The 12,960-nt window shown below is 40.3% G+C and overlaps 1 protein-coding gene across 2 annotated transcripts in view; it reads left to right on the top strand.

The window, feature by feature from the left end:
- c24h19orf44 (chromosome 24 C19orf44 homolog) overlaps positions 1 to 12,406 on the top strand; it is a 29,771-nt gene extending 17,365 nt beyond the window's left edge. For both annotated transcript variants that reach the window (XM_052037582.1, XM_052037583.1), the window contains 5 exons: positions 2,682 to 2,764; positions 5,054 to 5,633; positions 8,045 to 8,140; positions 9,536 to 9,702; positions 10,310 to 12,406. In XM_052037582.1, coding sequence (XP_051893542.1) covers positions 2,682 to 2,764; positions 5,054 to 5,633; positions 8,045 to 8,140; positions 9,536 to 9,702; positions 10,310 to 10,399 — 1,016 coding nt within the window. In that variant the 3' untranslated portion in view covers positions 10,400 to 12,406. The remainder of the gene's footprint in view (positions 1 to 2,681; positions 2,765 to 5,053; positions 5,634 to 8,044; positions 8,141 to 9,535; positions 9,703 to 10,309) is intronic.
- Positions 12,407 to 12,960: the final 554 nt, after the last annotated feature.

Raw genomic sequence — 12,960 nt, 5'->3', positions numbered from 1 at the left:
GTCCAATGCAAGTGTGAGGCACAACACCTCATCTTTCGTCTGGCAAGTTGCAGCCTTCCGGACTTAATACATCTTTAGGTAATTTGATTTCTCTGTCTGTTTCAATCGCCCAACTTGGATTTTGGCTCAGCTTGTTGGTTCATTTTTCACCTTTTTTTTTCGTTTTATTTCTTCTGGGGTGGAAACGTGCCCAGCCTAACCTGCTGGGCATATCTTCATGCTCTGCATTTTACATTCTTTTATCTATATTCACACTCTCTAACTGCTCTCATTTACTCACTGACCAAATAACCTTGTTTACAGCTCATCCCCATGGTCACCCCAGTTTTACCCTATCAGAGATATCCCTGCTTCCCCACCCTCCCTGCAGCTTAACAATCTTGTTTTGTCTCCTTCCCAGTTCTGATGAAGGGGCTTTGATCTGAAATGTTAGCTCTGTTTCTCTTCCCACACATGCGGCCTGACCTGCTGAGTTCCTGCAGCATTTTGTTTTTACCTTAGTGACCTATTATTTATTGTATATGTCCTAACCCTCATTGACTTCCCAAAATGCATCACCTCGCATTTGCTGGGATGTACATAAATCCTCTCCCTTAAGATTTTCTCTAATTTCCCTATGACTGACATAAGGCTCATCAGCCTGTAGTTTCCTAGCATATCCCTGCTGCCCTTTTTAAATAAGGGAACAACATTTGCTATCCTCCAGTCTTCTGGTACCTCACCTGTGGCTAACAAAGATGCAAAAATCTCCAGGTCTCCAGCAATCTCCATAGCATTCTGGGTTCGATCTCATCCATCCCTGGGGATTTATCCATCCATATCAGTTCCAAGACATCTCACACTTTTACCTTCTTAATTACCTACATGCATGAGACAATCAACTTATCCTTCCCTGAACTGTCCTCCATGTCCTTCTCCTTGATGAATGCAAACAAGACGCATTCATTTAGGACCTTTCCCTAGCTACCCTCTTGCTCCTAATATATTTATAGAATGACTTAGGATTCTCATTAATCTTATTTGCTGAGGATATTTCATGACCTCATTTTTTGCCCTCCAAATTTCCTTGTTAGCTTCTCTCTGCATCCTCAAGGGAACCTCTTGATTGTAGTTGGCTATACCTACCACATGCTTCCTCTTTTTTTCCTGATCAAACCTTCAACAACCTTTTGTCATCCAGGTTCCCTAATCTTGTCATCTTTTCCTTTCACCCTTACTGTATCATGCTGTGCCTGAACTCCTGCTAACTTTCTTTGAAAAGACTCCCACTTTTCAGATGTTGCCTTACCCACAAGCATCTGCTCCCAATCTGCTTTCACCAGATCCTCGGTTGCGCTATCGAAATCAGCCTTCCCCCAACTTGAAGACCAGCTTTATCCCTTTCCATAACTATCTTCAAACTTACAGAATTGTGGTCATTGTTCCACATCCAACACTTCCACCACCTGCCCAGTTTCATTTCGAGTACAACCTCTTCTCCGGTAGGACTCTCTACATATTGTCTCAGAAAACTATTGTGGACGGATTTAACAAATTCCATTACATCTAAGCCCCTTGCACTAAGGGAATCCCAGTCAATATTGGGAAAGTTAAAATCCCCCACTACTTTAACCCTATTCTTTTATGCTTTTCTGCAACTTGCTGTTCCTCTGATTCCCACTGACTATTGGGAGTCCAAAAATATAACTCCAGAGAAACTTATCGCCTCTCTCTTATTTCTAAGTTCTATCCATATGGCCTCGTTGGATGATCCCTTCAGGATATGCTGTCTACATGCTGCTGTGATGCTCTCCCTAATCAGCAGTGCGACTCCCGCTCCCCTTTTGCATCCCCCTTTTAAAATCCTGATCCCCATCACTTATCTATGGAGTCACCATGGGGCATGTGGGTATCAGTTCTCTGGATAAAATATTTTAAAGAAAAAAAGTCAAACTAATTTGTAAGCTGCTTTTTTTCCTGATATAAAATAACATAAATATACTCTCTTGAGACCTAACTTTCCCTTTACTAGAATATTGCTTGACTTTCAGAGATCAGCACAGATGAATCTAACCCTGGTCACCTCTGACATATACACACATGCACTCTCCAGGAGGAGTCACTGGATACCACACAAAAGTGGCAATCTGATCTGGTGTAAACCAAAACTCTGGTCGTTCCCAGAGAACCATGCCAAGGGGCCACAGTGGCATAGCAGTTAGTGCTGCTGCTTTGCAACTCCCAGGGTCGTGGGTTTGAGCCTGACCTTGTATGTGGTGTGTGTGGAGTTTGCATCTTTGCCACATGTCAGTGTGAGTTTTTGCCAGCTGCTTTGTTTTCATTCCAAGGTCATGTTGATTGGTTAATTACTGTAACTTACCCCTTAATGTAGGTAAGTGGCAAAAGAACCAAAGAGATTTGACGGACATATAATAGGAACTATGTTGTGGAGCTACAGGGAAATAAGAGGTGGAAAGAAAGTGATGGAACTGTTCTGCTGGGAGCCAGACTGAATCTAGTGAGTCTAGTGGCTTCCTTCTGTGTCATAATGAAAAAATAAAGATCTTTCCTGGCTGGGTTTGATTGCCCTAGCACCATCAGTGATTAACCTGGAAACTCCTGTTTCTGCTATTTAATACCACATTGCACAATTTATTTATCCAGTACTACTTTCCAACATATATATTCCTTGTCTTTTTCAGAATTCAGACTAAATATCTTGACTCTGGAGGATCTGGTTCCAGCTACAGAACAAAAAAGTATAAAAAAATCACCAACTTTGAAGGTAACTCCTTTTTTCAGTTTAACTATTCTGTTATGTTGTGTCAAATCCACTTCAACGCTGACCTCTAAAAACAGCTATAAGATTTAAAATTTTTTGCAATAACTTGCAATTTCTTAGCTTCACTCTACCAACCAAATATATTTTAAGATCTCACTTAAACGTCACAATGAAACTTATCCCAGTAGCAGCAACTGAGTCAGCACTCAGGATTCCTTCTAGTCTGATTGGATCTTTCCTGATCTGCTCAGAAAAGTTAAACAGACAATACATTTAGCTAACATGCAGTGCACTGACAGTCATAGAAGGATACAGCAGTAAGCTGGCTGAAAGTTACTGAGAAATCAAAGGTAGTGAATGGCTGGATATTCTGGTTTGAGCTGGAAAATGGCAAGTTCAAGGCTGCACCTCAATGTTGGACCGCTCCAGGAAGTCTAGTGGCAGAGCACAACCTTCTGAAATCTGACCACCAAACCCTGCCCCAGTTTAGACTTGGCACAGGACCTGCAACCCAATTCACTTGAATGGAGAGAAACAGCTGCAATTTGGCTTCAATTTGGCAATTCAAAACTACTTGAATTTGGCTTCATGTTTTTAGTTATTTAAGAGTTTTGCACAATATTACATGGACTGCTTTTTTCTTGGTTGCAGATAGTGATAATCTTACAACCAGACAGAGTAGAGGTGATTGAGTAATTCTGCAGTCAATCACACTTGGTGACTACACGGTTGTAAGTGACTAAAGGTTCAGTTTATGCACATAATTCAGGTGTAACTAACATGTATTCACTGCATTTTCTGAGGATTTGCTGCAATTTCCTGCAACTTTTCTTTTATTTATGTATTTGCTGCAACTTTTATCTTCTGAGTGTAGACAGAAAATGCTGGAAACACTCAGCAGGTCAGGAGCATTGGTAGAAAGAAAAACCTAGTTCACTTTTCGGGTCAAAGACCCTTGGTCAGAAATGGGAAAGAGAGAAAGCAAGTTGTTTTTAAGTTGCAGAGAAAGTGGGAGGAATGGACAGGATAAAGAGAATAACTGAAATGAGGCCAGGATTGCCAAGGGGATAAGTTGCAAATCTGGTTGATGTTTTAATGGGGGCAGTTAGAGAGAGAACCTAAACGTAGGAACATTAAAGCTATGAAATATAGGCAATTTGAGAGAGAGGGCACAAACAAAAGAATGTAAAAGTTGTAGGACATGCCAGCAAGACAGGTAGTGCAAATGGAGAGAGAAAACTGAGCCACTATCACAGATGGAAAGGCCAGTTTTGATAAGACAGAGAAAGCATAAAGAAAATTGAGTGAGTAAAATGACTTTGTTTGCTGTGGATCTTTTGCCTCTCCCATCACCAATTCATTGGCTGACAGGGCTATCAATGGATTCTCTATTTATTTTGTACCATTATTGACTAATTCTTGTCATTTAAATCAGGAGTGGGGACTGGCAGATTTTTAACTTTTTTCCTTCCAAGGGCACTGAGGCCAATTGTTCTTTTGATCAGCTGACAAGACAAATTACTGATCTCATTCAAGAACTTCCTGAGTCTAAATGACCTAATTCAATACTTGTCAGTGCACTTAGCACCAAACTATCAACGAGATATAGTAGTCACTAGTAATGTTCGAGGAACTAGTCAGAACCAGATTTATTTTCACTGTCTTATGATGTCAAATTTGTTGTTTTGCGGCAGCAGTACAGTGCAAAGACATAAAATTACTATAAATTACACAATAAATAGTGCAAAAAAAAGGAATAACAAAGTAGTGTTTGTGGACCGTTTAGAAATATGGTGGTGGAGGGGAAGAAGCTGTTCCTGAATTGTTGAGTGTAGGTCTTCAGGCTCCTGTACTTCCTCTTGGATGGTAGTTAACGAGAAGAGGGCATGTCCCGGGTGGTGGGGGTCCTTAGTGATGGATGCCACCTCTTTGAGGCACTGCCTCTTGAAGATGCCCTCGATGGCGGGGAGGGTTGTGCCCATGATAGAGCTGGCTGAGTCTACAACCCTCTGCAGCCTCTTATGATCCTGCGCATTGTAGCCTTAATACCAGGCTGTGATGCAACCAGTCAGAATGCTCTCCACTGTACATCCATAGAAATTTGTAAGAGTCTTTGGTGATATACCAAATCTCCTCAAGCTCCTAACAAAGTAGAGCCGCTGGCATGATTGCATCAATGTGTTGGGCCCAGGGTAGTAGGGTGGTATGTTTATATATCTAATTACTTATTTGTGCGTTAATGTCATGCAATGTTTTATAAAGACTCAGTTTGTTGATGTGTTTCTTTTAAAGAATGAAGAGAGTCAGCACTTGGGTGATCAAAGAACACAGTCGGCCTTTCACAACTCAAGGCTGAATATGACAAAAGAGCTTGTCAGTCCCTGTCCCCAACCCACTAAACTTTCAAGAGAGGAAGATGCAAATAACTTGGAAAATGATATCTGGACAGAATTTGATGCAACTGGAAGTGAAATCTCTGAATGTTTAAACGGAGATTCTAATGTGTCAAGGAAGGAAAGAAAGTCTCCAGGGAAGGTGCCTGAGCAATTAGAAGAGCATGATCAGAGCACTCTGTGTTCCAAATACTCAGAAGACTTTGAAACTTCTAACTGTGAAGTATCCTCAGCAAAAATGGACCAGGATCAATCACATTTTGAGCAGTCGTCTGAAGAGGAATCAAGGACTGATTATTCTGATAACACTTTCTATTCAACATCCTCATCCCCAACTGCAGACCAGTCCAAGTTGGCCACCTGCACAGAATCCTCCTGTTCAGAGAGAAAAGTGCAAAAGTCCGAACTATACAAAGTAACTGTAAAAGATACAGCAATACAGACACAGCCATCTGGTTTTCATTACACCTGGCACAGAGGTTAATCTATGAATATTTTCATTTTTATTTGCAGATTTATTGCCCTCTTTCCTCCTCCTTCCCCACATTACCTCGGCTCCCCGATGAGGTAAAGATCATAATATTATAGAATTCCAGGTGCAGTTTAAGGGTGAACACCACGGAACCAAAACCACTGACTTCAACATAAATGAGGGCAATTTTTAATGATATTAAGGTGGAGTTGTCTAAGGTGAACTGGGAAAATAAGCTAAGAGACAGGTCAGTCGATGAACAGTGGCAGGTATGCAAACAGCAGGTCAGTAATGCTCACAAGGAATTTAACCCAATTAGAAAGAGGGATTCCATGAGATACAGGCACCATCTGTGGTCTACTAAGGAGGTCGAGGATAATGTTAAATTGAAAAGTAGGACATACAAAGCAACAATAGCTGGTGGAAAGGCAGAGGATTGGGAAGTTTTAGGGTCCAACAGTGAAAGCTCAAAGTGGGAGAAAATTGAGTTTGAGAGTAAATTTTTGCTTAATATCAAAATAAATAGTAAAAGTTTGTATGAAACTACAAATAGGAAGAAGGGAACTAGCATAGGTGTGGGACCTTCAGTGAACAAGGCTGGTGAATTAATAACAGGAAACAAAGAAATGGCAGATATGTTAAATCAATTCTTTGCATCAGTCTTCACCATGGAGGGCACTAATAAATATCCCCAATTAACAGATGGACTCATTTCAAATAATAGGGAGGAACTTGTAAAAAAAAAAATCCCAATCACAAGGGATAAACTCACAAGGCTAAAGATGGATAAATCACCAGGACCCAATGGCCTGCACTCAAGGGTTTTAAAAAAGGTGGCAGCAGAGATAGCAGACCCATTGGTTGAAATCTTTCAAAACTCTCTAAATTCCAGGAGGGCGCCAGAAAATTCAAGAACAGCCAATGTGACTCCCTTTTTCAAAAAGGGAAGAAGAAAAAAAGCAAGAAACTATGGGCTAGTTGGTTTAACATCTAGCTGGCAAAATGCTAGGTTCAATAATCAAAGAGAAAATAGCTAATCATTTAGGAAAGCTGACTATAATCAAACCTAGTTAACATGGTCAGTCAGCATTAAAGCCTTATAAACCAGGACCTTCATTGACTTCCAAAGGTGCATGTTTTTGAAGACATGTCTTTGCAGCTTTGAAAGCAGTACTAGAGGCAATTGACCCAATACCAGATTCCTTCATTGTTGACAGACTGTTGAGAGAGGTGACTGCTGAGATACAGAAAGTGTTCCACATATTCCAGATCCAGCCGTCTATTTGGATGACACAAGAGATATTCATCTGGCCTGGAGGAGGTTATCGGGAGACCTTTGTCTTGCTTATGTTCAAGGACAAGTCTTTTATAAGAAACATGGAAGGGATTTACTGTGTAGACTGAGCCAAACTGAGGTCATGGATATCCGTGGTCATGAGTTTAAGTTTATCCCAGACGCAACAAAAGTTTGAGTTTCTTGTCCAATCAATGCTGATACCAGGGGGTATACCATTTTGGACAAGGTAGATGATGACAGTCAGATAGTGAAGGGGGGGGGGGGGGGTTTGTCAATCACACCAACTTTCAAGGAGGATCTTCTCAGTGATGGTGTGAAGGGTGTTCAGAAAGATGCAGACCAGGATCTTGCTTGGAATAGAAAGGAGGCAAATCCCTCTGTGGTTCCCAAAGTCAGATTTGTCTCCCATCTTATAGGTTGCCACCATTGTCATTTTCTTGAGATCACCAGGAGTCAGAGGAGTCAGTCATTCAGGTCTGAGATTATATTTTTCACCAAGATGTTAATGATTTGTTGGAATTCTCTGCCCCAGAGGCCTGTGAGGGCTCAGACATTGAGTATATTCAGTACAGACACTGAGAGAATTTTGGATAGTAAGGGAATCAAGGGTTTAGCTTGGGAAAGTGGAACTAAGGTAAAAGATCAGCAATGATCTTACTGAGTAGTAGAGCAGCCCTGAGGGGCCAAACAGCCTACTTCTGATGCTACTTATAAAATTCAAAGATGTTGTCTCTTGTGTCTTGTACAATATTTCTTGATATTTCTAAATTTATCCAATCACCATCACGTTGCCATTTTGTGTGAATTTGCTATTTGTATCTTTGCTTCTGTGTTTATTGTTTTACTAATTCTTTAAAAATGACATTTATTGTAAATCCCTTTTTGGACATTCTGAAAGGGATGTGAGAGATCCTTTATAAATACAGGACTTTTTAGTTCTTGTGTTGTATTTGTAAGTTAGGAATTGATTATGCTTAATTCACCCTTCCACGGCACTTAAATAGCTTGTTTGCAAATAATTGCACCCTTAGAACAACTTAACAGCATCTAGTGTTGAGTGCAGCTGTTGGTTTGGTTGTCAAGTGTATCATGTAAATAAGCATTCATCACTCTTTTCACAGATGAAGGTGTGGCAGTACTTGGAGCATCTCTTGGGGCTGCATATGTGGACCCTACTCCTATTGCCAGTCACGTTATCAGTCCTGAGGCAATGGAAGGTAAACATTTTGCATGAAATCTTTTGAGAATATTGAACAGAAGTGTGTAGCACCTCGCAAATCTGGAATGGAAAATGATGTTTAGTAATCTATGATAAGTAAAGTGGCTTAGGGATATTCAGTTATTCTAAAGGACAGTGATCTGAAAGTAAGGAAAAATAGCCTTTGCATCAGAAGCTGATTGGATGGTGTATATTGTGTACTTAAAACAGAGTTTGAGCCAGTAGTTTAATCACCATAAAGTTTCATAAAGAACAAAGGAACAGGAAGCTGAACGTAGAATAGTAGAATTAATGAGATCAAAACAGTTGATGCTGTTCAAATCTGTACTTTTCTGAACAGGATGATGTAACAAAAATGTGGAAGCTGGGTTGAAGATTTCGTTAGAAATCTGAAATGCGGGACAGTATTCTCACCTTGAGCAAACTGCTTACACTTTCCAGCAACGCAGATGCATGCAAACTAATGTAGTCAAAGAAATAATTGCAGTTATATAGCACCTTATCAGTGACTGGGTATCTCAAAAGTGCTTCACATACTGTTTGAGGTGATTTCAATCACAATTCCACTAACCCCAAAAGAAATGGATAAAAGACTATTTGATATGTGATATTAGATGACACCGCAAAGACTGCTTTGATCTTCAAAAACAGTCTCCATGAAGACACAGCAGAGATTGTATTTGAATTGCAGCATTATATTGTGCAGCATGTGGAAATCTAATATTTGAAGCTTTGATTATGATTGTTTGAATAGTTCATAGTTTAAAAGGCAGTTCAGTAAAAAGATAGCTTAAAATGCTACAGGGAGCACAATCACAAATCCAGCAAGCCAGTGGCCTAAGTAGCAGGATAAATAAACAAGGAGGGTGAGGAGGCTAAAGTTGATATGGGAATCTGAAATTCAGCAATGTTTTTCTCAGTTCAACGTCTGTACCATTTAGTGAATCAGGTGTGTCGGCCAATGTGGCCGATCACTAGTACTCTGATTTTAATCAGTGACTTGATAATCAAATGTACTACATTCTGGGCACCGGATCCTCCAATCTATACTCTGGTGATAATGGTGATGGGGATGGTGGTTGGATGATTGCTGGGCATACAATGTGGATTAATGTTCCATTATTTATATCCAGGACACCTCTGACCTCACGTGGTTGTGGTATTAGAAAACAAAACAACGCAAGCATAAGTCCTGTCAATTTGTATCAAAAGTAGACACAATATATATATATATATGAAATTTAAAAAAAGTTGTGCAATAAAATTTTAAATTTAATAAAATTAATTGTGCTATAAATGAAACCTGCCTGTCCGAGATGACTGCATGATTATGGATCATTGTACTGCGGTGAAGTGTGCTGCTTATTCCTGCCTTTGCTTGTCAAATCCACAGCACTGACTGCATACAGCCCTGCCAGCTTAGCTCTGAATGACATGCTGAAACAACAGCTCGCTCTGACTCGCCAATTTATGCAAGTCAATCGACATCTGTACTTGTCCATTGTGGCCTCACTAGAACAGGATAAGTATTATTACACAACTTTGGAAGAAACTAAAGAGGTAAGCAAGCAGACCACATCTACTACTTTCAGTCAGTGCTGCTCGATTCTGCCTAATTTGAGGGGATTGGGTAATGCAATGCAGACTCATTTCAAGTTCGATAATTCTGTCTGCATTTGTTCAGCACTTTCAATGTTAGAAATATTTCAGCCATAGTCAAAAGTAGACAGAAAATCAAAAGAAAATATTAGGAAGGGGATTCACAGAGCAGGATATAAAGGAGAAAGTTAAAGAGGGAAGCAGTGTGGGGAACAAATTCCAAAATATGGTATCCAGGCAGCTGATGAGGCTGGCCTGCAAGGCACCACTGATTGGGATCTAAAGGTTGACCAGTAGACTGAAAATAGACTAGCATTTATATAGCATCTTTTATATGACTTCAGTACTTGAAAATAATGAGATACTTATGTATCCACTGTTATAATGCAGAAAATACAACTGCCAACTTGATTACAAGAACATGTTCAGATACTTTCATTAAAGAATAACCAATTTGAAGACGGTGGGAGAGGCAGAAGCAATATTCTTCTTTATTTACTCTAATTTGTTGTGTTGCCAGTTGTTAAACCTATGCCATCTTAACCTGTTGTACCCAACCCTTGCCTAGTTTGTCAGAAATCATAGATCACCACCGCTCACCTTGGAACAAGCGCTGAAGGAGGTGCAAGATGAAATGGAACAATATCACAACACGTGATTGCCTGATCTGGAAGCAAATACTGAACTGCTAATGACGGAGAGAAGAGCAACTGCTGCCAAGCTTGGTACTCATATCAATGTTGCCCAGTAAAGCAATCAGTGCGATCCTGCTGACCTGTTAATGCAGGTTTTCAAACTCTCTGTGTAAATCCAGGTATTTAAATCCTGCAGTAAACATATTTCAAATCTTTGCACAAATTACAAGCAAATATAGCTGAAAAAATGTACAGAATAACTCGCACACTTTGTGCAAGCAGACTGGTTATCCCTGCAGAGGCTGCTAAATTTTCAGTGTTTTTGTACAAATAATTGTCAATAAGCTGAACAATGTTCACTCATTAAATGTTTTTATTTTATCACAGTCCAAGTCCCCATGAGGTTTGTGTGTGAGAAGAATTTATACATGCCTCTAAGTACCTTACAGCCAATTAATGACTTTTAAAACCTTGTTGTGAATGCAATCCTACACTCAGCAAATTAATTATTAACTCATTAATTTGTTTCAGGGAGTTGGTTGAAAGAATATCAGGAAGGAGATCCAGTTCAAATGGTGGTGTGTGCTCATTAATAAAACTAGCCGGATCATGCATATGTAGCAGCATCACTGGAGAACTATAGTGTCAGTGTTTCTCAGTGAAATTTGATCGTTAGAAATTCTTGTCCAGGCCCAGTCTCTCCCTGTACTCTGCTTTAGATGCTGACTGAAAGTTAGCACTTAAAGTAAGTCCCTCTTCAATGACATTTCAAAACAAAATGAATGTTTTCAGTGAGATATCACTGGGTCTCTGAGAATATCCCAACACGAAGTTAATGCCTCTCCTAAAGTTTCCTGCTATATACAATTTACCCCGTTAAACTCTGAGATCACAGATGACAATGTTGCAGGCAATGCTGTTTTATCACATTGAACAACTCCTTCAACTTCATTCACTGTCTGGATCAAAGCTACAGCTCTGGGTACTTCCATGGGTCCAAACTACACCAGACACTTTGTGGGATGTTTTTATTTTATCACAGTCCAAGTCATGAGGTTTGTGTGTGAGAAGAATTTATACATGCCTCTAAGTACCTTACAGCCAATTAATGACTTTTAAAACCTTGCTGTGAATGCAATCCTGCACTCAGCAAATTAATTATTAACTCATCCTTGTTTAAGTCCTGCTCAGGCACTGTCCCTTAACACTTTTTCCAGTATATTGACAATTGTATTGATGCTGCTTCCTGCATTGATACAGAACTAGAAAATTTTATTACTTTGGCACCAGTTTCCACCCTGCACTCACTTTCACATGGTCCATTTTCCTTTCTGCATCTTCCTGTTTGTCTCAGTGGCGAGATTAGTAACCAGCATCCATTACAAGCCATAGACTCCCACAGCTACACTTCCTCCCACCCTGCCTCTTGTAAGGACTCCATTCCGTTCTCTCATCTCCATCATATCTACTCTGGTGACAGCACTTCCTGCACAGGTACCTCTGAAATGTCTTTCTTTTTCCTTAACTGTGGCTTCTTTTACCATTGTTGATAGGGCTCTCACTAGCACCTCTGCTCTCACACCCCTCTCTCAGACAAGAACAGAGTTCCTTTAGTCCTCACCTTCTACTCCACTAGACGCCACATCCTTTGCAATTTCTTCCATTTTTAATGAGACACGTCTTCATGTCCCCTCCGTTTTCAGCGTTCTGAAGGGATTGTTCCCTTTGTGGCTCCCTGGTTGCTCTGCTATCTCTACCAACCATTCCCACAGGAGATGCAATACCTTCTCATTTATCTTGCCCTTCCCATCATCCAGGGACTCAAACAGTTCTTTCAGGTGAAGGAGTGATTCATTTGCGTTTCCTTCAGCCTAGTGTATTGCATTTGGTGCTCACAGTTTGGTCCCCTCAATGATGGAGAAACCAAATAGATGGGAATTGGGAATGTGGGTAGGTTTACTGCTAGAGCAAAGGGACTGGGAACAGCCTAGGCATCTGACTGGGCTGGGGAGCTGGAGCCTGCAGCATGGCATGAGCTGTTGTGTAGGGGAGCAGCGTGAGGAGGAAGGAGAGTGGGCAAGGGCTCCTGTGCTTGAGCCCACAAGTTCATGTATGTATGCATGCATGTGTGCTCATGGTGCAGAAGACCAAGTGTTCAAGAATCAAGAGTTTTAAAAGATGACCAGAGCATTGTCTCCACAGCCACCTCTTTCATAACCTCAGGATGCAGGTCCCAGGGATTAATCTGCTTTCAATCCTATTAATTTTTCTGGCAATTTTTTTTAAACTAATGCTACTTTCTTTCAGTTATTCATTGTAGAGCTGCATTTCAAGAATGTGTCTCTTTTCATTTTCTCTTCCATGAAGGCAGACCCAAAGTATTTGTTTAATTTCTCTGCCATTTCATAATTCCCCACAAAATTTTTACCTCTATAAGGGATTCACATTAACTTTTGCTAATGTGTTCCTTTTCACTGGCTGTTTTTGTATTTCTCACTGGATTATTCTCTTATTCTACTTTACATTATTTTCTTGTTCTTGCTTAATTCTGATTTTTTTTTAGTCCCAGTTCTCAGGCTTACTG

This window comes from Pristis pectinata, chromosome 24, assembly GCF_009764475.1.
Source record: "Pristis pectinata isolate sPriPec2 chromosome 24, sPriPec2.1.pri, whole genome shotgun sequence".
In the NCBI taxonomy this organism is placed as follows: domain Eukaryota; kingdom Metazoa; phylum Chordata; class Chondrichthyes; order Rhinopristiformes; family Pristidae; genus Pristis; species Pristis pectinata.
This window is presented reverse-complemented; position numbering and strand designations above follow the sequence as displayed.